The sequence below is a fragment of the Myxocyprinus asiaticus genome, chromosome 22, assembly GCF_019703515.2.
Source record: "Myxocyprinus asiaticus isolate MX2 ecotype Aquarium Trade chromosome 22, UBuf_Myxa_2, whole genome shotgun sequence".
Lineage (NCBI taxonomy): Eukaryota > Metazoa > Chordata > Actinopteri > Cypriniformes > Catostomidae > Myxocyprinus > Myxocyprinus asiaticus.
In genome coordinates this window covers 1,815,728-1,843,088 of record NC_059365.1, presented here as the reverse complement: position 1 = coordinate 1,843,088, position 27,361 = coordinate 1,815,728, and the positions used below count along the sequence as shown (strand labels likewise).

The 27,361-nt window shown below is 37.9% G+C and overlaps 1 protein-coding gene across 1 annotated transcript; it reads left to right on the top strand.

The window, feature by feature from the left end:
* Window positions 1-115: 115 nt before the first annotated feature.
* On the top strand, window positions 116-26,947 carry hmgxb3 (HMG box domain containing 3). The gene is made up of 21 exons (XM_051650513.1): window positions 116-521; window positions 2,033-2,159; window positions 2,435-2,609; window positions 3,793-4,278; window positions 4,374-4,472; window positions 4,613-4,744; window positions 6,471-6,790; window positions 7,666-7,769; window positions 7,892-7,975; window positions 9,950-10,041; window positions 10,150-10,248; window positions 10,389-10,535; window positions 12,299-12,609; window positions 18,428-18,555; window positions 18,652-18,777; window positions 18,897-19,081; window positions 20,387-20,606; window positions 20,877-21,010; window positions 23,520-23,639; window positions 23,719-23,928; window positions 25,474-26,947. Exons 2-21 carry the CDS (start codon window positions 2,035-2,037, stop codon window positions 26,011-26,013), a joined length of 3,837 nt encoding a protein of 1,278 aa, XP_051506473.1. The 5' UTR covers window positions 116-521; window positions 2,033-2,034; the 3' UTR covers window positions 26,014-26,947.
* Window positions 26,948-27,361: the final 414 nt, after the last annotated feature.

Here is a 27,361-nt window from a genome sequence, read left to right as displayed (position 1 = left end):
TTAAAAAATGATGATAGATTTTAGAGTATAAACACCTCCACTGAGACAAAAAACGTCCTGAAATTTGAATGCAGCTCAATGGAAGATTCGATGTTTGGGCCACCGAGCGCCCCCTGCAGGAAGAACCTCGTAGTGTCCCATAAAACAAAACAAAAGCGTTATTAGCAGTAACATTGACCACCAAATGGTTTGAATAAATTAAATAAAACAGTGAAATAGTATACACAATTCCCAGTTCAGACACAACCGTATGAGTCTATGAAAATCGCAAATAATTAAAGATTGTGTTCTGTTGGAAGTGCTGTAGATCAGACTTTCATTGGGCCTCGAGTTCATGTGTTCATCTGTTCTCTCCGCCATTTTTATGCACTATACTGCAGGAAACACACGCTAAAACACACTCACACACCGGCTCACCCTCACACCTCACACACACATGATCCAGATGGCCGGTTCTGCGACTTTACCGCCCGTGTGCTGAGACATTCGCTGGATTTTGGACCGATCCTGCGCTCGTTCAGGTAAGACTTCAATAAGACACGCGCTCATTGGCCGCAGACAGTCAGTATCAGCACTCAACAATAACCCTCACACACACACACACTGAAATCTCCTTTAACAGATTTTATTTAGGATATATATCAAAATTCAGTGGTTTAAGCATATAAATGGAAATATTTGCACGTGAACCCAAGATGAAGGCGCTTAAATAGTGTCAATGCGTCACGTGATATTCAAATTGAAATGTATCTGTTTCTGAAGCGGTTTGATACATTGTAGCAACATTCGGTGTTTTGTAACATCAGCAGAATTCAGGTTGGATCTTGTGGTACACTTTCAGTACTGTGTTATCAGATATCACTCAGTGCCAACTAGTGCCATGTTGTGCCATGAGTCTTTGGGGCATGTGCCATGGTAATACCATAGTATTTTCTGAAGAATTTTTCCATAATGCACCCCGAAATTAAATGAAAGAAAGATTGTTTGTTATTTTTATTTTTTTCTGGCAAAAACAATAAGCCTATTTTTAGGACCATTTAAGATTTTATTGACAGTTATTTGTCATTCATGCTGATTTAAATACAAATGTCATTGTATTGCAGTAATTATTTACAGTAATGCATTTAAAATGACTGTATAGTAAATACAATCTAATTACAATTACCTTTGTGTATTAGATAATTACAAACTCTTAAGTTTAATGTTCATACACATTACTGCCTTGAGAATGTTACATTTTTATTATTATTTTATTTGTGTGTGTGTGTGTGTGTGTGTTTTTGTGTGTGAGTGTGTGTGTGAGTGTGGTTTGAGAGTGTTTGTGTGAGAGTGTGTGTGTTTGTTTGTTTGTGTGTGTTTTTTTGAGTGTGAGAGTGTGTGTGTTTGTTTGTGTGTGTGAGTGAGTGTGGTGTGAGTGTGTGTTTGTTTGTTTGTGTGTGAGTGTGAGAGTGTTTGTGTGTGCAGTGTGTGTGAGAGTGTGTGTGTGTGTGCAGTGTGAGTGTGTGTGTGTGTGTTTGTGTGAGTGTGGTGTGTGTGTGTGTGTGAGTGTGTATGGAAAAATTATGTGTTTGTGTGAGTGTGTGTGTGTGTGTTTGTGTGAGTGTGGTGTGTGCAGTGTGATCTCTACATATTTTCGTGCGTTTCACTGGTAAATACCATGTTATTCACTTCAGATTTCAATCTCTATCTTACAGTGTTGTTTTGTTGTCGTGTTGTAGTGTTGTGCATCTGTTTTGTGTACTTTTCATTTATAGACTTTCATTATACTGTATATCTTAACAAAGTCACCGCTTTAAATACGTTTCATGACATTTTTCTTTCTTACACGTTATAAATTACATTGCACATTTGTCACATATTGTTCTATGTTGTGCATTTTTTTCCCCTACTTTTTTTTATTTTTATTTTTTAAAATATGCATCTGTACTGTATTGTAGCTCTTTGGGCATGAGAAAAGTGCTTTATAAATAAAATATTATTATTATTATTCCCTTCGTTTTAAAGACTCTCTCTCTCTCTGTGATCTTGTCAGTGATGGAGTCCATCTGTGGAGAGATGGAGGTGGAGAGCTGCTACACGCTGTTGGAGGTTTCATCACCCAAGAGGAAACGCAAGAGCAGAGGCGCCACGGAGAACTCGGACAAACCCAAGAAGCCCAGGTAGAACTTCACTAAGATACGGTGTAAAAGCTGAGGGTCTCACCAAACTATAAAACCTGCAAGTCCTGGAGGAATTCACTAAATAAGAGTGGGTCCTCAGAAACAATTTCGGAGTTGCTTAAAGGAACAGTTCTCCCTATAATGAAAATTCTGTCATCATTAATTCACCCTCATGTTGTCCCAAATGTGTCTTCTGTGGGGGTTTTTCCCTGTGTAACTCAAAATAAGTAATTTGGAGGGTTTTACCTGCACTAATGGCTTGTCATCTATCGCAGGTCAGCGTATCTTCTGTATTACTTTGACGTTCATCAGCGCATGCAACAGGAGAATCCAGACCTGCCTCAGTCTGAAATTAACAAATGCATAAGTGACAGCTGGAAGAGACTGAATGTGGCCGATCGAGGTTATTATCTGGAGAGAGCACGCATGGAGAGAGACGGTGTTGACCCGGTAATCTTCTGTTAAAACTTTTACCTGGTACTGTATATATGGTCAATATTTCAGGTTCCTGTAGCTCAAATGGAAGAGCATGAACTTTTTTCTTCTGCAGAACACAAACGAAGATTTTTTAGGAGAATATCTCAGCTCTGTAGATCCACACAATGCAAGTTAATGGTGACCAGAACTTTGAAGCTCCAAAAAGCACATAAAGGCAGCATAAAAGTAATCCATAATACTCCAGTGGTTTAATCCATGTCTTTTGAAGTGATCCAGATGACTTTTGGGTGAGAACAGACCAAAATAAAACACATCGAAAGTCATCTTGGCGATTCTGATTTCAAGCTAGATTACACTTCCTAGCGCCATCTAACACTCTGCGCATGTGTCAAGCACTAAGAAGTGAAATCAAGCTTGAAATCAAGATCGTGCCCAGAGGCTGCAGTTGCAAGACGTACAGTGTAAAAGGTTTTACACCATATGACTCCAGTGGTTTAATCCATGTCTTCAGAAGTGATATGATAGGTGTGGGTGTGAAAAAGATCAAGTCCTTTTTACTATAAATCTCCACTTTCACTTTCACTTCCACATTCTTCTTCTATTTTTTTCTTTGTCGAATCACATTCTTCATGCATATTGCCACCTACTGGGCAGGGAGGAAAATTTATAGTAAAAAAGGATTTAAATATTGATCTGTTTCTCACCCACACCTATCATATCACTTCAGAAGACATGGATTAAACCACCAGAGTCTTATAGATTACTTTTATGCTGCCTTTGTTGCTTTTTTGAGCTTCAAAGTTCTGGTCACCATTCACTTGCATTGTATGGACCTACAGAGCTGAGAGATTCTTCTAAAAATCTTCATTTGTGTTCTGCAGAAGAAAGAGAGTCACATCTGGGATAGCATGAGGGTGTTACATTTTTTTAAATAAATTAATTTATTTACTATTATTTAATTTAGGCTTATTTAAATATAAACAATACATTATATTATTTTCTGTATATATATAAGGAAAATAAAATGACAAAAACACATCTTTAATTAATGAAAACAATTTAAAAAAACAATTGTTAAATTAATTGTTATTGAATCATTTTAATTTATCAACAGCCTATTTATTAGCGTTTAATAGCATCAATGAATCTAAACATGTCAGTCATCTGATATTAAAGTTTCCCACTCTTTTCACAGAACAGCCAATCAGCTGCATCCTCTCAGGACGTTCCAGGATTCCGCAGGATCCTCCCAAGAGCGAATTACGTGCTCCTGCCCAAGAGTTTAGGCGGAGGTGAGAGGGCCATGGAGACGTGTGTGGACACTGCCATGGATTATCTGGGGGATGGAGCCCCTCGGGCCCACCCACAAGAGCCTCTGTTGTCCCCCGTGACTGTGGCCAGTGAGGTGGAGTTCTCGGAGCAGTGCGTCGCCATCGAGGCACTCGGAGAAGATGCAACAGCGCCGGTCCAAAGAGTCCTGTCTCAGAATTCCACTGCAAATGAACGACCTGTGGGTCTCGTCCAGGACGGTTACAAAACTGCTGCTCTTCTAATGAAGGGGGAGGAGTCGAGAGTGGTGGGCAGGGCTTATGGTGATGCTGAAAATGGATTGGAGGGTGGAGCTCGGATGCCTCAGATCAAAGCAGATGTCACTCAACTTGTTGCGATAATTCCGAATCAGGTGGGATGTCAATCATAACTGCATTCTAGATGTCAATAATCAAACGAATGAGTGTGTGCTTAGCTTTACAAATACATTTGTATTTATGTTTTCAGGGCCTTGTGGAGAATAAAGTGATTAACACCACCAGTCCAATAATGATGTTTCCGTTAATGAGCGCTGTGAAACCAGAACCCAAACCCTCCTTTAAACTGGTCAGAAAATCCTCTGTTTTACTCTTTCTAGTATATATATACTGAAATAGCAGTATTTTCATACCGTTTTCAGAATTTTAACAATATGTTTAAAAAGTAAAACTTGATGCCGTTTTCTAACATCAGATGTCTGTTTTCAGCCCATCAAATACACACGGAGAGGGCGGGGCAGCTGCACCACACCTGGGTGTGTGTTCTCATACGTCACCCGTCACAAACCGCCCCAGTGCCCCGACTGTGGCCAACACCTCGGGGGGAAGTGGGTGCCTCCTGTAAGTCTTAAGACCTGTGCAACTGTAATTTAATGTTACTGTTCAGATGATTCAATCCAAGCAGCTAACTATAGATGAAGTTACTGTTTACAAACTCCACCCCGCCACTTCTGGGTTCTTTTGGTAGACCAGTAAAGAACTGCTGTCTATGGGCGCTTCGCTCAAAATGCGCTGAAACTGCCCAAAAAGTGCTGTTTGTGGGGTTGAAGATTACTGAAGATTAGGACTTCTTTATAGTTCCACCAAATCGTTGCAAACAGCTGTTTTTAATTTACAGAGTGTTGTCACTGTGACAGATATGAGGTCAAATATGATCTAACCATGATCTTATATGATCAATATGATATAACGGGAGGAACGGGACCCGTCTCCACAACCGCAGCGCATGCACTACTGTTTGTGAAAGGATAAGTGAATAGAAATAATGTCGTACTACTAAAATAATGTCTTAGCATTTATTTTGAATGCAGTAAATAATATTGATAAATCGAAAACGGCTGTTATTCCTTAAACTTTATGGACTTGCTGGCGGGTCCATAGGGGGCGCTATATTGCGAAAAAAGTTTATGCTTAAAATGTTAAAGTCTCCGAATACATACAGTAAGTCAGGCATATGAGGTATCACTTGAAAGCTTAGAATCTGAACTTTTCAGAGAATACCATCACTTCTGCATTTATGTTGCTTAAAATAACAAAATAAGGCCTCAAATCATTCGCGTTGAAAATTAGCGCCCCCTAGAGGTAATGGGGTCGAAATATTTATATGAAAATAAAAGTCCTTCACATAGCACCTAAATGGACAAGTCATATATCAAATGAAAGCTCTAATTCTCAGGAATGTGACCGTATAGTTTATTTTGTTGCACTAATACCACAGTTCAAAAGATTTTCAAAAGAATCACAAAGTAAAACATGATATCTGTAAGTCATCAAATACATACGTCTCATTTATGCTTCGATAACTGTTGCTGTTAACCCCAAATAGTCAAAAACTTTATATCTGCTATTACCTTAAGGAGTTTTCTAAAAAATGAGCCATTTTTTACTTGTCTGTGAGCTTGCGTGTGTGATTAATCCAGTGTTATATCTTAGATGTCCAGAACAAAATATGCCATCCATCAGGAAAAGCATGCAAAACAAATCATCAGAAATATATGTATTTGACTAGTGATAATATAATGTTAAAGTAAATCATCGTATATATCATACGATATATCATCTTAAAGGGGAAGATCTCAGCTTTCTAATGACACCTAGATTGAGCTTCTAGTCCACTCAGAGGCCGAGATATTCAATGAAATAATGAGGGTGGTGCTTGAACTGAAAATTAGACTGAATGTCTATGGACGAGCACATCTGTGAGAGCTAAAATGTGTTAGAGCGCCACCTACATTTCAGATCTGTATATTGTGATGGAATGTGATAGAAAACAAAATATTGTTTTCTAGTGCTTTCTGTCATCTAGTGGAATGAAATGAGACTTTTCCAGAATTACATGTTTACAAAGTTAGGATAACAACAAAACACTTTTTTATCATAAGATTATAAACACATACAATATTATTTATGAATAATTGGAGGCTTTTTTATTTGGGGGGTTCTCTGAGACCAATTTTTTGCAATTAGTCCACAGTATGTGTGAATGGTGAGCTTTTTTGCGGGCAGCAGCCCAAAAACGCACCAGAGTTTAAGGGGTTAAAAGCGAACTCCTTTTTCTCTGTTACAGGCAAAGAAACCTTCAGTTAAAGGAGCCATTTCTGGTTCCGACCCATCTTCGGGGAAACCGTGTGAAGATTCCCAGCTTTCTACGACGCCGTCAGGTCACCGGACGGAACAAAATGATATGTCATCAAAAACAGACTTAGATCTGACACGAAACACTGACAGCGACCAAACAACCCTTTCCATGATCACTCAGGACGGGGGCTCTACAGCTGCTCGCAGGGTGGGACGCAAAAAGAGAGAGCGGACGAATGTAGTATCAGCCCAAAAAACAGCAGATGGCGCTGTTATAAAAAAATCTGACCCAGAATCCACAGCTGTACTGTAAGAAACTGGCTTTGTTTGGAGTATCATAATACTTTCTACAGCATGCTGGTTTAAAAATATTATAATTGTAAAGAAGTTCAAACGTAGGCACAATTAGGGTTGCCACCTGTCCAGGATTGTCCGGGATCGTCCCAGATGTTTGGCCGTCTGTTCTGGAAAAGTGAAATAACCATTTGAATTTGAACATTCATTTTAGTGAATCAGTTTGTTCGCATGATTCACACAGATGAATCATTTTCAAGGACAATTCATTTGAGTTTCACACTAGTGGTGGGGATTTTGAATCGAGTCTTTTGAATCCATTCCCAAAAAGATTCATTCTGATTCATTTTTTGATTCGTTCATTGACATATTAAGCCTTTGCGGTAGTAGATGGCGCCAAATGACTATTTTTTACGTTTTGAATGAGTAATTGCATGTCTAGATATTCTGAATTAAAATGTGTGTGTCTACAGTTCTACTAAGAGACATCAGCACTGCAGAGTGTTTAATTAGGGATAACATACAGTCAGCCGGGTGTTATCGCAAAATAAACCCAGACGGGGTAATCGGGATCCCGACCCAATGCGGATGTATTGCTTGTATAATGGCTAGCAGAAGGTTAGACTACTTTTTTGTTATTCATAGGATGCCGAGAATTTATACAGACCCAAGGTGGCAACCCTAGGCACAATTTAGCTATATTTGTATAATGTAATTTCAAGCATTTATGTATAAGCCTTTAGAATAGATCAAACGGATTTTAGGATCATACACTCAGCAACATAAATTCAGATAAGTGTGTCCAAACTTTTGTGTACTTTTCCTGGTGGAAGTTCTGAACATGTCATCTGTGTTTTCGTTATTCAGTGACTGTTACCATATCATTACAGAGCATTGAGTGGTGGTCAAATTCAGGTCATCCCGATAGAGAAAACCAGCAATGCTGTACAGAAACGGCGAATACGAGCTATTCTGCCAGCGCCCGCTCAAACCAGTGAGTCAAATGGAATGAATCTTATTAAAAAAAAACTCTAAATATGTTTCTGATCATGCACATATGTGTAAAGTGATAAAAAAAATATTCTGTCTCTTGATGAATATAAACGTATCTGACAGATCCGCCTGTCCAGTCTGCTGTTCTGCAGTGGATCGCTGTTCCACCTGATAAAATCAAAACAGAAGCGAGAATCATCAGAGCTGGTGAGCTTCAGAACACTTCATCAAACCAAACAAACATCTAATGACTTAATCTCACGAAAACATTTCTGGGTCACATACCTGTGGAGGACCAAGTCTGCCAATTAAACATAAATAATATAATAATATATTTGCAAATAAATGTAAAAAATGAAAAACAAAATGCATGTACATTTTCAAATGTGGCATAAATGAGTATTTCAGAGTATTTTTTTTCCTTTTTTATGTATTTATATATTTATTTATTTATTTCCACATGTATTAATTTGCTAATTTATTTATTTATACATTCCCTATTTGACTTGCTCTGTTCACAAGTATTTTTTACAATTTCTAAATGCATGTCCACACCCATCTGTGGCTATACTTCAAATCTGTAGACTCGCATTTAATTTTGTCAAGCACAGGATTTTTTTTATTTTGTATTATGCTTTAAACAACATAACAACACATTGTATCACATATATTACTGCCAGGGAGAGAAAATAAATAAATAATTAAATCTACAAATAAACACATGACCTTGGGATTATTCAAAGATCTTATAAACAGAACTGTCAACCACAAAATGTCACTGTGGTCTCCAAGCTTTGTGGTCTCTGGAGCACTCTGAGATTAATTGCTAGAAAATGAAGAAAGTAGAAAATACACACCCTCATTATCATAATTAAAAAAATATATATATATGGAAATGTATGAATGTGGAAATATATATATGCATAAGTAAATGCGGAAATAAATAAATGCATAGAAAAGTTCTGTCAGTCGATTAAAATATTTAATCGCGATTAATCGCATAATTTTTGTAGTTAATCGCGATTAATCACGATTAATCGCATATTTTGAAAATGCTGAAATTTGACTATGTATACTTCTTTTCTTGTCAAAATGCATTTATTTCCATCTTAGGAAAGAAAACAAAGCAATATGTAGCAAAATAATGTTTTATTAACATTTTCCAAACAAAGCCTTCCACAGTATAAAGATAGAAATGCACTAAAATATCACCAATTCAAGTAACATTTAACGTTTCCCAAAGTCTAAGTGGGAGTTTGACTAATTGAAAGATCTAGTCCTCACATAGGTTGCATATTCATTGCAATGGTCATTAAATCTGTTAAACTCTCATCCTCCACAATATTAATCTGCCGGTAGCCTTTGACTATCCGCTTTCCTACAGCAATCGTGAGGCTGCGATCATGATTCGCGTCAACGCCAGTGTCGAGCGCCGCTTTGAACTCACCATGAAAAGTGCTTGCAGACAAAAATGTCTCATTCTACATTTTGTTGATAGTTAAGACTTGGTGTTGAAGTCCCATCAAATAGCGCCATCATTTTAACACTGACAGGGAAGTGCTGTCAGAGATTATTTTATTTACTAAGAAGACAACCTCCACAGCTCTATCATAGGAGAGCGTTACGACAGAACCGCACATATGTCAATGGGACCGCCACGTTATGCTGTTTTATTCTAAGCTTGAAGGCTCTCTTGGTAGAAGGTCTCTGGCGCTGTGGTGTGTGCGTCAGTGTTATGACTCCGGGTGGACACATTACAATGGTTACACCATTCACACAAGTGTTTATGTTGTATTAACGGTAAATGCGTTAATCGCGATTAAGAAGAATGAACGCGTTAAACGTCTTAAATGAATCGCGTACGTTAACGCATTAATTCTGACAGCTCTAGTATAGAAAAATAAATAAGGAAATGTAATATATTTGACAACTAATTCATTTGTTTTTAATTTTTTTTAAAATATATTTGCAAATATATTTATTTATTTATTTTAATATAATATTGGCAAACTTGATCCTCCATATATTTCATCCCAAAATCAACGGAAACAATACAAAATGTAATATTGTTCCAAAATAGTGCCAATTTTAGGACCTTTATGATCTCAAGAATTTAATTTTGTATTAATTTGATCTTAATAGTGTGTTTGATGTAATGTCAATATTGTGTTATTGTTTTAGTGAAACCGTCACCCAATGAACACATTGTGGGTCTGAAACCCAATACCCTTAAACAACTGGGTCACATGATCACACCGAGGGCCTTAGAACAGGTGAGATTACCTGTGTCGTCATATTAATCTGTCCATAATCATATTCATATTTGGTCAAATAAGAGGTTTGCGTGACGCACTCAGATCTCTTTTTCCATGTGATTTCAGAAGCCCACCACGGTCAACAGTAACCAGTACATCATAACAGACAACGGTGTGAAGATACTATCCATGCTGCCCATCAAGAAAACATCTGAATCCTCCCTAGTTAGTGTTCACATGTTGGCAGGATACTGAAGCACATGAAAAATATGATTCCAACCTTCAAAAACGTTCGATGTTTGTGCTTAAATTCACACTAAGCAGATGATTTATTTGTTATTCATGAATTTGTGTATATTTTTCAGGCTCTGGGTTTGTCGACAGCGAGAGGAAGAGGCCGTTGTAAGAATCCCACGTGTGATTATGTCTATAAAAACAGACACAAACCACAAAATTGTCCAACCTGCGGCTGGGAGCTCATCAACAAACCTGCCAAGAAAACCAAACTTCCGGTTAGTTTTAACACTTTAACCGAAAACGTTTGGTGGTGATAAACATGAAGGTTTATTTTCTTTTTAAACTGTGCATTATTATAATATACAGGGATGCAAACTACTCACCTTTCAGCTAAAGTCACCTTTACTGAAGCTAATTTACCCAAACTGTTTGGTAAAATGTTCTACATTTTCCTTATATCACTTTAAAGGGTTAGTTTAACCCTCCTGTTGCGTTCGGGTCATTTTTGACCCGATAGAGGTAAATTATCATTTTTAAATACCACATAGTTTTTCGTACAGGAACCAAACTGTGTGACTTTGTCAAGATCACCAAAATAAACATAATTAATTTTTTTCAGATTTTTTGAAGAATTGATTTAAGAGGTATAACCATTTTATAAAACTGTTATATCTTTTGCGCTCCCAGATCTTATAATGAACCAGCTTGCAGCATAATCACATATTAAAATTCAGCATTTCATGCAATAAACAGAATACATTTAGTCTAAAAACATTGTATTAAAGTCCAGGTGTAGCTGTGTTGTTATTTTGATAGAAAAAATAGATTTGGTTGTGTAGATTTTGACTACAGAGTTGTTTTTCAGCAGTAATGAGTAATTAATTAATATGGAAGTTAATAGGAGAATTACTAGAAATTCTCACTTTAAATATTTATATAAATTTAATGCAATGTTATATTCAAATGAAATTTCACATAAACCTTGATAAAAAATATATCTGCACATGTATCACACTGGGTTAGCTGTAGTTAATGTGTATTTTGAAATGTTAAAGAATATCTATATATTTTAATAAAATAAAAACTGACATCATAATAACATTTATATTTTTTATTTAACATGCCAAAAATATAGATCTTTTTACATGTATGAACAGCTAAGAAGTTAACAATGAGCTACAATATGGTTCTTGATGAAAACAATTGGATGTTATAAAAAAATATGAATGTTTTTTAAGCTTAAAACTCCACCGGGTCAAAACTGACACGCGAATGCAAAATGTGTATGCAGGTTTTAAATGCAAAAAATAAAATAAAAAATACAACAAACAAATTAACTGAAAATATATATCTGGAACACATGCTATGACTTTCTCACCTTTTTCACCTCTCATGAATATATGTCATTTTTTGTATTAATATGTAATTGTGGTTGTTTATGTACTCATTCTAAACATGTTATTTAATGCATATAAAGGAGACATATCCAACACTTTTGCAGCATCTACATATTTTCCTAAATTCCATTTATAATGTTATTTTAAGGCTTCTTGCACCAAAAACTTCATAATTTCTGACCCTTACAATTAAACAGGCATATTTGGCATTATTTGATCAGACTGTCAAATGTTAAGATTTATTTCACACAAAATTGAATTAAAAGCCAAAATAACGTTTATTTATTTCCAAGATTACAACTGGACGTGCACTCGTTAACATTAGTTAACTTGAAGCAGCAATGAACAATACTTTTTATAGCACTTATTAATCTTGATTAATGTTCATTTTGACAACGAACGAAAACATTGTAAACTAAACTAACAATTGTATTTTTCTAAATTAACATTAACCAAGACTAATGAATGCTGTTAAAAATATTATTCATTGTTAATTAATGCTGTCCAGTGCATTTACTACATAGTACTTCAGACTTATTTATTTCCAAGCAGCAAGAAAAGTCCTGTTTCTATGATGTGAACACTAGGTGGCGCTCTAATGAGTTTTGTTTATGTCTGTTGGTTGTGTGTGTGTTCTGCAGTCATCCTGTGATGATGTGTCTGGTTCTGAGCTTCTATTGGACGCGTCTCAACCTCTGACTTCAGTACAGAAAGAGCTGCAGCGTCACTCCACAGTGAGCATGCTCAGATGTGCTTTGCAGTTCCCCGAGAGTGACGCAGAACTGCAGGATGTCTTTAATCTCATTCACCAACTCAATGTGAATGATGAAGAGAGAGATGGAGAGATAAGTGAGACAGACTCGGAGGAGAGGAGCAGATGGCCGACCTTCTACGAGCCTGCGGCCACACACTGCAGTCTGTGTCATTACCCGCTGTTTAAAGGAGACCCGAGGTGAGAGCAAACACATCCCAGGGCTGTGGCTCAGTGGTTACACTTTTTGGGCTGGTAGATCGGAAGATTGATGATTCAAACCCCACAAGAATAGATAATGCACTCTTAAACCAAGAGGTTGTGTGTTCCAAACAGTAAGGCCACATTCACAGGTGTTTTTAAAGATTTCCTGTTTCAGTGGCATACCTAAAATTGAAGGCTTATAACTCGACAAAAAACAAAAAACAAAAAAAATAGGTCAAGTGTTTGGTATCCTTGTAAAGAGAACTTTAAAAAACATTTAATGATGGGGGTCTGGGTATCTCAGCGAGTATTGACGATGACTACCACCCCTGGAGTCGCGAGTTTGAATCCAGGGCGTGCTAAATGACTCCAGCCAGGTCTCCTAAGCAACCAAATTGGCCCGGTTGCTAGGGTGGGTAGAGTCACATGGGGTAACCTCCTCGTGGTCACTATAATGTGGTTCTCACTCTCGGTGGGGTGTGTGGTGAGTTGTGTGTGGATGCTGCGGAGAATACCATTAAGGCTCCACATGCACTACGTCTCCGCAGTAACGCGCTCAACAATCCATGTGATAAGATGCGTGGATTGACGGTCTCAGACGCGGAGGCAACTGAGATTCATCCTCCGCCACCCGGATTGAGGCGAGTCACTACGCCACCACGAGGACTTAGAGCGCATTGGGAATTGGGCATTCCAAATTGGGGAGAAAAGGGGGGGGAAATAAAACATAAAACATTTAATGATATAAATTATGATAAGTTATGAGACTTTAAGCCGAAGAAACTGCTGAAAAATCACAAAAAGATTTAGCCAAAAATGTACCTTTTTTCTTATTTTTCTGATTTTACATTATATATCAAATCAAGTCATTTTTATTTGTATAGTGCTTTTCACAACACACATTGTTTCAAAGCAGCTTTACAGAAGATCATGCATTATCTATAATGTCTTAGAGTCATCATTGTGTAGTTTGATTATATACGATTGTGAATTGTGTTTAAAAATAAGTAATTAAATAATAATTGTATTTAGACTCCCTGTGAGCAGGCCAAAGGCGACTGTGGGAAGGAACACAAAACTCCATAAGATGTTGGTTAATGGAGAAAAATAACCTTGGGAAAAATAACCAGTTCCCCTCTGGCTAACAGCATGAATATAATGTAAATATTAGTTATTTATGTGCAGTGCAAGTCATGGTTTAAAATTATTAAACTAAGTGTTAATGGTCAGTGTTTAAACAAAGATTTTGTATTAACTGTAAGATTAATGACTAATGTCTTAGAAGTTCACATAGATGCGTTGTCCTTGTCAGTTGGCTGATGAAGGGTTTTGTTGGCAATTTATTGATAGTCGCAGTTCAACCAGCAGGTCATTTCGGTGAGGTCCATCCTAAGTCCAAGGTTCAGGCAGTGGCATATGAAGTATCCCATGTCTTATGGTTGGAGCTGGCATCAGTTCATCCTCTGAAGTCCATCGTAATAGACTGAAGTGATGTTTGGTTGGCACCGGCTGTAATTTGTCATCATCACTCAGAGACATGTAGCAGTGGAGTCCAACACCAAGCAGGAACGGAGGTGGATCCAGCCTCTCTGGTAACCTCGGGATAGGAAAAAACAAATAGAATAATACTAGCTTAGATGCCATTAAATTTTAAGCAGAGTTATAGATCATGATCAATGTTTCTGGTTCCGGCAGACCTAACTAAAGCACCCTAATTGATGGAGAAATTAGGTGTATGCCTGACTAAATAGATGAGTCTTTAGTCTAGACTTAAACTGAGTGAGTGTGTCTGCATCCCGAACAGTGTTAGGGAGACTTTTCCATAGTTTAGGAGCCAAATATGAAAAGGATCAACCTCCTATTGTTGCATCAGCAACAGAGAGCATGTGTCATAATTTAGCAGTATTTCTGAGGTGGAAGAATGCTGTTCTACAAACATTGGAAATTTGATCTTCAGAGGACAGATTGGTATCAAATATAACACCTAAGTTCTTCGCTGTTGAAGACGATGTAACAGTACATCCATCGAGAGTCAAATTATATTTTAGTGGCTTATTTTTAGAGGTTTTTGGTCCAATAATTAGTACCTCTGTTTTGTTGGAATTGAGTAGAAGGAAATGTCTGGATATCCAATTTTTTATTTCATTGATACACTCTGCTAATTTGGGGAATTGTGTGTTTTCCTTGATTTTAGAAGAAATATAAAGTTGGGTATCATCGGCATAACAGTGGAAACTTATTCCTGATTCCTGAGTCCATGATTCCTGATAATATCTCCCAGGGGAAGCATGTATAAGAAGAAAAGCAGAGGCCCTAAAACTGATCCCTGTGGTACTCCATACTTTACTTTTGTTTGATTTGACAATTCCTTGTATACACAACGTGGTAGCGGTCTGCTAAATAGGACCTAAACCATGCAAATGCAACTCCTCAAATGACAACATAATTCTCTAGCCTATTCCAGAGAAAGTCGTGATCTATCATGTCGAATGCAGCACTAAGATCTAAAAGCACTAGAAGAGAAATGCATCCGCGATCAGATGATAAGAGCAAGTCATTTGTAACTATGATAAGTGAAGTCTCTGTACTGTGATGGGGCCTAAATCCTGACTGAAATTGTTCATATATACTATTTCTCTGTAGAAATGAACATAGTTGGGAGGACACTACCTGTTCTAGTATTTTTGACATAAACAGGAGATTTGAAATCGGTCTGTAATTAGCCAGTTCTCCAGGATCAAGTTGTGGCTTCTTAATAAGTGGTTTGATAACTGCCGTTTTAAAGTTTCTTCGGACATGTCCTAAGGATAGCGAGGAGTTAATAGTATTATGAAGAGGTTCTGAGATTACAGGGAATACCTCTTTTAAGAGCTTAGTTGGTATTGGATCTAAAACACATGTTGTGGCTTTGAGAGTGCTAGAGAAGACTGTATTTATATTTTCTGACATTTCATCAAGTTCTTCTAGACTTTTAGGCCTACTGAGTGTATGAGATAGATCTGGAAGATTATTAGTGAAGCTATCTTTAGTGGTCGATAGTTCTACCTGAACGATAGCATGGTGTAGATTGAGTAACATTGGCTGATCGTAGCATACAAGAGACGAGGTAATGATCTGAGATGTCATCGCTCTGTGGAAGAATTTATATAGTATCAATATCAACTCCATATGACAGAATTAAATCTAGCGTATGATTATGACGATGAGTTGGTCTTGTCACATTTTGACTCCAAGAGAGTTGAGAATATCGATAAATGCTAATCCCAGTGTGTCATTTTCATTATCTATGTGAATGTTGAAGTCACCAACAATTAAAGCTCTATGTACAGTTACTACAAGATCTGATAAAAAATTTGCAAATTCACCAAGGAATTCAGAATAAGACCCGGGTGATCTATATACTGTAGTAAGGGTAAAAGATAACAGAGTTTTTTTATTTATATCTGTCGGTGTCACATTAAGCATTATTAGTTCAAAAGACTTAAACTTATATCCAGTCCTCTGAGTAACACCAAAAACTTCAAAAACTACTTGTAGCAACACCTCCTCCTCGACCCTTCAGATGAGGCTCATGTTTATATAAATAACCCGGGGGAGTATATTAATTTAAACTAATATATTCATCTGGTTTAAGCCAGGTTTCATTGAAACAGAGCACATCCAAACTATGTAATAATTTCATTTACAATTAGTGCTTTTAGAAGAGATCTAATTTTTAGTAGCCCTATCTTTATATGGTGTTTATCTTTAATTTTTTTGTTTTGTTCAAGTTTGACCTTAATCAGATTTTTTCTAAATGATTTAGTGAGGGGTTTGTGTTTGGTAGTTCAGAGAACAGACACAGTCTCTATATGATATCTAGGTGATACAGTCTATGTGTTGTAGTTTATGTGACCTGTGTGAAGTCTCAAGGCAGCTAGCAGATGTTCGGATTAGCCAATTTGTCTGGTTCCTCACCTGGGCCCCAGTTAGTCAAATAGTATTATTATTAAGTCTATGAGCCAAATTACTAGAGAGGACAGTGGCACCTTTCCTGGAGGGATGGAGTCCGTCTCTCTTTAGCAGGTCAGGCCTACCCCAAAAACTCTTCCAATTGTCTATAAATCCTATGCTATTCTCCAGACACCACTTAGACATCCAGCCATTCAGTGACACTAATCTACTATAAACCTCATCACCACAATGAGCAGGGAGGGGGCCAGAGCATATTATAGTGTCTGACATCATTTTTGCAAGTTCACACAACACTTTAACATTATCTCTAGTGATCTCCAACTAGCGAAGCTGGACATCATTAGTGCCGACATGAATAACAGTTTTAGAAAATCTGCGTTTAGCATTAGCCAGCACTTGTAAATTTGATCTGATGTCAGAGGCTCTGGCATCGGAAATGCATTTAACAATAGTGGCTGGAGTCTCTATTTCCACGTTTCTTATAGAATCTCCTATAACCAAGGCTCTTGCAACATGATTCTCAGTGGGTGCATCACTGAGAGGGGAGAATCGATTGGAAAACCTAACAGGAATGGGAGAGTTGTGTTAGTTTGCTGAGCGAGTCACCCAAATGCCCTGCTGTGGTGGCTCTACAGCTGGCAATTGCTGCGCTGCGAGATGGACCTCCCCGGACAACAGCAGTAACAAGCAGACTGCCCACTAGCTACTTGGCCAACTGCATGCCCCTGCCATCCGCTCAAAGATAGGAAAGCCACTGGATCATCCTGAGGGGCCATCTTGACCAGTGGAACATGGGCCGGGGCGGGGTCCGGGGTCGCAGTGTCAGCCCTCTCCTGAGGTAGCAAGCTCTGGAGCACTGGAGGAGCACAATGAACCGCTGCTCCTGCTCCATACGCAGCTCGAGGAGGGCCTGATGCTGTGACTGGTGGATCTAGCGAGGGTCTTAAACATTTCCTCCAGAGGTGAGGTCTCCATGGTGGCATTCTTCCTCCTTCAATTCATGGGTTTCAGCACCAGTGTAATGGGGTTCAAGGAATGCATGGGAAGGAGGAAGCTGAGACTGGCTTGACATTTATTCTCACTTAAACATAACATAAACGTCGAACACACAAACACACAGCTCTGTGCGTCTCTCTCTTTAGATGACCTGTTCATCTCTAGCTCCCTCGGGATCACCATATCGGTACCGAACTTAGCACAGACACCCAATCAGCACAGTCCAGTACAGTCCAGAACCCCTAAACTGCCAGTCTCAGTCTCCCAGAAACTTGGATTACAGACACAAATATAATGTTCCTTGTCAACGGCATGGTCTCGGGGTGTGTGTAACTCTCCCTCCTCTCTCTGTCATCTGGCTCGCCTTTTAATCCATCTCCAACTCTCACTGCAATGACAGACAGCTGTTAGAGACAATCACTGACAGGTGATGATCCTTACCGTTTTCATCTCCCGATCTTGCTCTCCATTCACAAGCCGGAGCTCAACCACGCCCCACTTCCACATCGCTATATTTTTGTCTGTGAGTAAAACAAATAGGCTGGTTGTATTCTACTCTTTGAGAGCTTCAACAACATATGACACATGACTATTTGATCAGTTTGATGTTTTTACTGATTGCAATAATATGTACAGTGCAATTAAAAATAAATAAATAATCAAAACAGAACACTTCTGATTTGTCTGCAAATTTCAAAGCACTTTTTCAGTTTTGTTCATAATGTCTACATGCATTATAAAGTAGAGCTTCTAATCTGGTCTAGTGTTGGTCAAGGCTGTAGTTATTAATATTCTGACCATTTTTTTTCTTGCGGCCCCACGGGTAGTGCCTCACTGTAACGTGTCATTGTGTTGTGTTTATTAGTTCAATTGCAGGTTTGGAGGAATGCTGGTTACTGACGGATCGGATGATTCGACTCGTCAATCTGCAGCTAAAAGTCTGTACAAATCTACAGTGCCTGGCATTACACAGTTTCACAGACCTGCACCCTGGTAAACACACACACACACACACACACACACACACACACACACACACACATACACTGTCTATATATAGACACTTACGGCTGTGTGTTTGTTTTTTAGGTTTGTTTAACGTGGGGAATAAACTGCTGGTGACGCTGGATTTGTTCTTTAAGATGAGACATCAGATCAGACAGGGAGACGGTCCTGCAGACGCCGCTCTCAACATCATCAAACACACACTCACAGGTGCTCTTCAGCATCATCATCAGCATCATCACTCTTTTTATGAAGTTTAAAGGGATCATTTACTCACCCTCGTGTTGTTCCAAATGACAGAATATGTGAGGTCTTTGTGTGTCTTTTAGACTGTGTGTTGAGCTGCGAGCAGATGTCGAGTGTTCAGGATCTGTTCTGCAGTGGTTACTGGGCGTTTGAGTGTCTGACGGTTCGAGACTATAACGACATGATCTGTGGAGTGTGTGGCATCGCACCCAAACTGGAGATTGCACAACGCAACACCAACAATGTTCTACAGCTGAAAAATGTGGAGGTAAAGAGATCATGTTCAGCTTTTCATTGATTTTATTTGGTTAATCCTCCGATTCTGATCAAGAAATGCCGCTAACTTTACTAAAAATATGAGAATGTGTCATGTATTGAGACAGCTTGCTGCCGTCTGGTGAAAAAGAAAAATACCATGACTTGAAAATCATGTTATGACAATAATAGCCTGTAGGTGGCAGCAGTGTTCTATACACCCACTTACTGTATAGTTATTTAAAATATTATCACAAGTTATGCATTTGGAAATATATTCAGACATTATCAAACTATTCCTTGTCAAAGTTAAGCATTTATTTTTTATTTTTTTAACTGTTTTGAAGTGTCAGATTTTGCAATAATGTCACGTTATGCCTACAGTCAAACCTGACCATGGTGTTGCATAAAATAATAATTTTGTTACCAATAATTTTTTTCATACATCAAAATGTAATAACTTAAAGTAAATTAATAATAATGTCAAGAAAATGAACAGTAATAAACAGAAATGCACAGCAATGGACTGTGAAAATTCAATAAGTGAATAAAACAGAATATTGTTTTGTGTGTGTGTGTGTGTGTGTGTGTGTGTGTGTGTGGTGGGGGGGGGGATGTATGTTTTGCACTCTGCATGTTTTATAGTCTCACCCCTTCATTTCTGTGTGTGTCCTGCATTGTGGCTGATTTCTATATTCTATTTAAAAAAAAAAAAAAATTGCTCTGTTTTTTATGTCTTTCCCATTCAATTCCTATGGTCGGTCAATTTTGACCTCGAACAATAAAGGTGTTGCTTTATTTATTATGAAAACTTAGACTTGTCGAATCAAGTCCACATTTTGTGTGTGTGTTCAGATGGAAAGTCTTGTAGTGCTGAGATAAAGGAAACCATTTTTATTACATCAGAAAAAGTGATTTCGGTCAAAAATGACCGAACAGTATAGGAAGGTTAAAACATGGTAACATGCTTAAAGGAAAATTGAAAATTTTGTCATTTATCATAATTTACTCAAAACCATTCATGTTTTTCTAATCCAAACCTGTATCATTTTCTATCTTTAATGGAATACAAAAAGGAGAAATTTTGTGGAATGTTCACGCTGATCTTTGCTATTCAATGACATTGATGCTATTTTGTCAGAGTCTCAATTCACTTTCACTGTCTGCTTTCATTGTGTGATAACAGCAGTGTGAACTCTCTGCTCAACATCTTTTGTGCTCCATGAAAGTCATACGGGTTTGGCTCAACACATTCAAATTAATAAAGACTGATTTTATCGTTAGATGTATCTCTCTCTCTCTCTTTGTCTCTGTGTAGTTCACCTGGCCTGATTTCCCAGCATCAGATGAGGTGCATGTTGATGAGTTTTGGTTGACAATGGAGAACGAGGCGTTAGAACAGGCGGCGTTTCCCTCCAGTTTCCCCATCACACGCTTTGACGCGTCCATCATCGCTCCGTTCATCCCTCCACTCATGAGGAACACCACCATCATCAACACCGAGAAAGACAAGATCATCTCTGACACGCAGCACACTGGTACAGAATACAGCGTTCATTGATGTCTACGATACCATTTTAAAAAGTTCAAAACGGTGAAAGATGTCCGTCTTGCACATTTAGATCAAAAACAGAGCAGATAGATGCATGAACCATCATTTGTGAACAGCCCCTGCATCTTGATCACACTTTTTCTAAAGGGCATCTTGACTGTAGTTTTATCTGACTGTACAAACTACAGTTTTGAGGTAGCTTCACTAATTCTGATGTGCAGACTGTGTTATTTTAGTGTGTGTGTTTGTGTTTCAGATGAGCCGTCTGTCCTGATGAGTCTGATTCATGAGGGTCATCTGATTCCAGATCAGATTCAACAGCACAGTGAACAGGAGCTCAGGGACCTGCTGGAGAAATGTGGGACCCCCGCGGAAGAGAACACTTCAAAAGTACAACGCAACACAAATATTAACATTATATAACACTAACACACATTGAAATATTTCAGGTTATTTGCAACTTAATGATGGTGAACAAAGCGATGGAAAAATTATTCCATCTCTAGATTTTCTCTAGAAAAGTTTTATTAGTTATTAAATTAGTTTGTATAGCGCTTTTCACAATACACATTGTTTAAAAGCAGCTTTACAGAAAATAATGCTACACGTTTAATGCTTTCACTCTAATTGAGATCCTCATCATTTTAGTGCCATATAAATACTTCTCTGATTGCAAAAATTTGTTTTTTTAAAGTTATTCAACATAAAAATCCCAACCATTCTTACTGCTTTACTATTTTCACTAATTCGTCGATACCGATAACTAAGGTGGTTGTATAGGCCGATAACCGATTAATCGGTCGATAGTTTTTAAAATCGATTTATTGAATGTTAAAAAAAAATCTTAGTCTTTCCATAGTACGACAAAATGAACAAAATTCCAGATTCAGTCTTTTGTGCTACCAAATCCCAATAATAGCCAGAAAAAAATTAAGGACTTTTAACTATAAACAAGCACGAAATACACTTACTTATTTCAGGACTCTTATTTTGAAATGACGGAGAATTGGCTTAGTTAGAATGATCTATATTTAAGTATTTACCAAATTAAGCTTTAATGCCTATATTTACCAGATTGAGGATTTTATATATCACCAGGTGAGTTTTTTTTTTTTTTTACAATTATTATCCACCAAGAAAATAATCTAGAAATTTATTTCAAAAGAAAGGTTGACATCTTTATTGAGGTGAAAAAAAGTGATATATTATTTTCCTTAAAGGGACAGTTCACCCAAAAATGAAAATAATTTCATCATTTACTCACCCTCATGCCATCCCAGACGTGTGTGACTTACTTTCTTCTGCAGAACACAAATTAAGATTTTTAGAAGAATATTTCAGCTCTGAAGCTCCAAAAAGCACATAAAGGCTGCATAAAAGTAGTCCATAAGACTCTAGTGGTTTAATCCGTGTCTTCAGAAGCGATCCAATAGGTTTTGGGTGAGAACAGACCAAAATGTAACTCAATTTTCACTACATCTCAAGATCGATAACACTTAGTAGTGCCATACAGTACTGTGCGCATGCATCAAAGATGTGTAATCAAGCTTGAAATCATGATCGTGCCAAGAGACTGCAATGGTCAGATGTACAGTGAAAGGGGTTATATTTTGGTCTGTTCTTACCCAAAATGTTTGGGTGAACTATTCCTTTAAGGGAGGTACTTCAATTTATTGTTTTAGTTAGCAGTTGTTTAACCCTTTAAGCCCTGAATGTGTTTTTAAAGATTTCCTGTTTCAGTGGCATCCCCAAAATGAAAGGGTTATAAATTGACAAAAAACAAGAAGGGTCAAGTGTTTGGTATCATTGTAAAGAAATTTTTTAATGATATACTGTAGATTATGATACATTCTGAGACTCTCAGCCTAAGAAACTGCTGAAAAACCACATAAAATCACAAAAAATAAAACAATTGAGCCAGAAATATATATATTTTTTATTTTTCTGCTTTGACATTATATATTATATAAAAAAGAGTTTTGGCTCTGAAAAACTGCTTTTGTTTTGTTCCCAATCATGTCAACTGTATCAAAATATTGTGTGGATACAACAAAGCAATCAAAAGTTATAGCATTACAAAAATAATTTATCATAGTGTCCAAAAGCCTCTCCAAACAAATAAAACATAATAATTGTACATAAGAACTAATTACACATGCAAACACAACGACTAAAGGTTTGTATAGCATGCAGACATGATTTTAGTCATGAGATTTCACAGAATGAGTTTCATTCTGTGTCATTTGAGTCATCATTGAGTCTGTGTCATGTATTTGGCGCCATCTCCTGGTGGCCATATGTAACATTGTGCTTCATGTGGATTATCTAATGATCTATGCATCTGATTACCTTGTGTGTAGACTCGTTTGAAAGATAATCACCTACTCTAAATAATGATATGTGATATTTTATGTTCGGTTTATTTTTCATGAAGATATAAGCGAAAACACAGCATATAAGCAACACCAGCATAATTGTCAAAGACATATACTTAGTTATTACTCGCTATATTTTTGTCTATGAGTCAAACAAATAGTCTGGTTGTTTTCTACTCTTTGAGAGCTTTCCAAAAACATATGACACATGACTGTTTGATGAGATTGACGTTTCTACTGCTTGCAATAATATGCACAGTGCTATTTATTTTATTTTATTTTTTTATAAATTATCAAAACTGAACACTTCTGATTTGTCTGCAAATTTCAAAGCACTTGTTCAGTTTTGGTCATAATGTCTACATGCATTGAAAATTAGAGCTTCAAAGCTTTCAAACGACACCTATTTTGTGTTGGTCAAGACTGTAGTTACTTTTCATCTGAGCTTAAAGTGTTTAAAGGAGATCTTGAATAAAGTTTAACTATTTTAACTTTAATCTTGACACATTTATCTCTTGTAACAGGAAGAGCTGCTGGCATGTGTCTCTTTATTGCTCTCACAAATACAAAATGGACTCTGGACGGCACGTCAACCTGAAGCACACGTGACTGCAGGGAAAATCACTAAAGTCTGTCCACATCAGGTACACATGGTTAACTCAAGTTTAAATCATTATTCATTATGATTTCAGTGTGATCAATTGATGTCTGATCTCTGGTCAGGTGGTGTGCGGCTCGAAATACCTCATCCGCAGAGAGACCGCTCGCGATCACGTCGACCTGCTGGTCTCGTCGCGGTTTTGGCCACCAGTGTACGTGGCAGACTGTGCTCAGAAGGTGGCGCTGTGCACTGATGTTTTATACCCTGAACTGGCCTCACAGATGTGGGGCAGAAATCACGGATGTTTCTCAGACCCGACGAGAACACCACAGGTGAGAAAATCAACATGCATTTACTTTTACATTCCAGTTCAAATACTAAATTACATTTAGAAACAGCTGAATTCCAGTTTGCGTCAAAGTTCTGTTGGTGTTTATATTGTGAAAATGACCATCTGACTGCTCATTATCTGGCTTATTACACGACAAATTGCCAAATAAACAAATAAATGGAAATGAAACATTGATTTGAATAGAAATGATTTTATTAGTTTAAAATAATATCAAATCGCAGAGTGATACGAGAAGTAAGAAAGATGACTCGCAATACCCGGATGACCGGTCTGATGTAATTTAATTCCTCGATTTCGTTATTCAGAAATATCAGACAGCTGGATGGCTTGATCGACCAATTAGAATCGAGTATTACAGAATATGTCACCTTCCAAAATACATTAGAAAGCTGAGATCCTCCCCTTTGCGGTGATATATATATATATATATAAAACATTTTATCATCAATAATCGAAAATATGGGGGGCCTGGGTAGCTCAGTGGTAAAATACGCTGGCTACCACCCCTGGAGTTCGCTGGTTCGCTAGTTCGAATCCAAGGGCGTGCTGAGTGACTCCAGCCAGGTCTCGTAAGCAACCAAATTGGCTCGGTTGCTAGGGAGGGTAGAGTCACATGGGGTAACCTCCTCGTGGTCGCTATAATGTGGTTTGTTCTCGGTGGGGCGCATGTTGAATTGAGCGTGGTTGCCGCGGTGGATGGCGTGAAGCCTCCACACGCGCTATGTCTCCGTGGCAACGTGCTCAACAAGCCACGTGATAAGATGCGTGGGTTGACTGTCTCAGACGCGGAGGCAACTGGGATTCGTCCTCCGCCACCCGGACTGAGAACCACATTATAGCGACCACGAGGAGGTTACCCCATGTGACTCTACCCTCCCTAGCAACCAAGCCAATTTGGTTGCTTAGGGGACCTAGCTGGAGTCACTCAGCACGCCCTGGGATTCGAACTAGCGAACTCCAGGGGTGGTAGCCAGCGTTTTTTACCACTGAGCTACCCAGGCCCCCGTATTCGGAGACTTTAACGTTTTAAGCGTAAACTTTTTTTTTTCCGCGATATAGCGCCCCCTAGAGTATAAGGGGAAAAATCTGATTGGTTGTGAGAAAATGAAATTCTACCTATCAAGGAGGCATAATTAGTCAAAATTAGTCAAAATCAATGATGTAATAATTTATGTTTCGTAACAAAACTTGTGTTGGGTCTTTCTGTTTAAATTCCAATTGAACATCATGTGGGACGTGGCCAGTTCCAACTCCCCAAATAAAAGGGAGCAGGGGCGGTACTAGGATGCAATCTTTGGGGGGGGCATTTTTGATCTTCAGGGTTTGCAATAGGTTGTCATTGATCGTGTTTCAACATCAGGCCCAAGGGGGGTATCGGATGTTTCTGGGAGTGCACTGAGAAAATCTAGCCCCCCATTAGACCTGGCCTCTATAAAAGGGAGCTAATTCTTAAATTCCCAGGTTTTAAAGCACCTGATTGGCTGATTGTGTATTTGTAACTTCTCTACTGTCTTTCCTCTTTCAGTACGTCTCATGCTCGGAGCTCCAGGATCAGCCGTACAGTTTGGACCTGTCCGCTATCGAGTCAAACACGCACCTGCACCCCCTCACTAAATCCTCCTCATGCTGGATTGTGTGTCCCAACAGGCCGAGCGACCTGCATGACGATCACACCGCCCATCACGCCATGACGCTCTGCCGAGAGCTCGAACCGTACGTTGGCGTAGTCGGCGAGATGTGCGACGAATCCGGCAATGAAACTAGCAGAAATGACGGCGTGTCTGCGATGGCTGCGATTCGCCGTAAAGCTCTGGCATTTGATAACGCGGCATATTATTACCTGTATAACAGACTGGTGGACTTTCTGAGCAGCAGAGACATTGTGAATCAGCAAATCGCAGAGGTGCTGAGCGTTTGTCAGTCTGGCGAGATGGTGATCATTAGAGATGCCCTCTACAGGCTGGGAGTGGCACAGATCAACTCAGAGGAACAGGAAGTAGAAGACAGGCAAGATGATGGCGAGGAAGTAGAAAAAGTTGTGTTTGAGGAGGTAATGTTAGTGTGACTCAGGGACTTCAAGTTCAGCCAAAAATGCTAAATTCTCTCATTATGTACTCTCCATCATGTCTTTCCAAACCCTTTATGCTACTCCTTTTTTCCATGGAGCATAAAAGGAGAATTTTGGAAGATTTTTCACGCAGCTCTTTTCCATTCAACGACAGTTCAAAGTTACGGAAGCCCCAAACTGCACTGTGAAAAATAATTTCTGTCAATAAAAAAAAAAATTCAAAATGTTTTTTCCTCAAATGTTTCTCTCTTTACATTTTTTCACTCTCTAAATTTTTGTTTCTTTCTAAAATAAATTTTCTCAAAAAATGTATGTGGTACTTGATCTGTTGATTTATAGTTGTATAATACTCTAACAAGAATGTTTTGCGAATCTTAATCAATCTATATATATATATATTTGAGAGTCTACTAATACATGAAATCCCACAGTTAAATGAATATATCTCAGGTTCCATATGTTTTATATGGCATTTGTTGTCAAGTGTGACAGTGGGAGTTATTTCTGGTTGTTTGATGACATTCACCACCAGGAATATTGATGCTGCTATTAATATTGTTCTTTTTTAATTTGTTGGCCCATGTAAACATGCACTAGATGTCTAGATAGAAGGGTCAGCTTCAACGGCACCGTGTCAGGTTAAAGGAAGATACAGAGCTGCTTGTGGAAACCTTGATTAAGATTCGCAAAACATTCTTGTTAGAGTATTATACAACTATAAATCAACAGCTCAAGTACCACAGCTGTGATCTGTCACCTTGCAAGAGTTCATGCTTACTGATAGTGGCACCTGGTGGCCGAGGTTGGTACTGCATGCTAATTGTTTACTTGCAAGCAAAAAACAAATTCTCATGAGTTGCCTCTTGATAAAAATGTTTTTTTTTTGTTTTGTTTTTTAGAAAGAGAGAGAAAAAAAATGTGTAGATTTATATATATATATATATATATATATATATATATATATATATATATATATATATATATAAATTTGTTTTGTAGAAATTTTGAAAAAAGTTTTTTTTTTTTTTTAGAATTTTTTTTCACATTTTTTTTTATTTTTTTAGATAACAATGCGGTTTGGGGCTTCTATACATAGTGACATGAAATGCCATAAAAGTAGACTTTTGAAGTCAGACAATAACAGAATTACGTATTTTGTGTTCCACAGAAGAAAGAGGGTTTGGAACAACATGAGGGTGAGGGTTTTCATTTTCGTGTGAACCATTTCTTGATTTAAAGCAGGTTTACTCTAAAAAGAGAAGTGGCTTTAAAATGGGAGCGTAAAAATGTGCCTGGAAAGACAGATTATGACTTTATTTTAATTTTAGAGAACTCTCAGACTCAC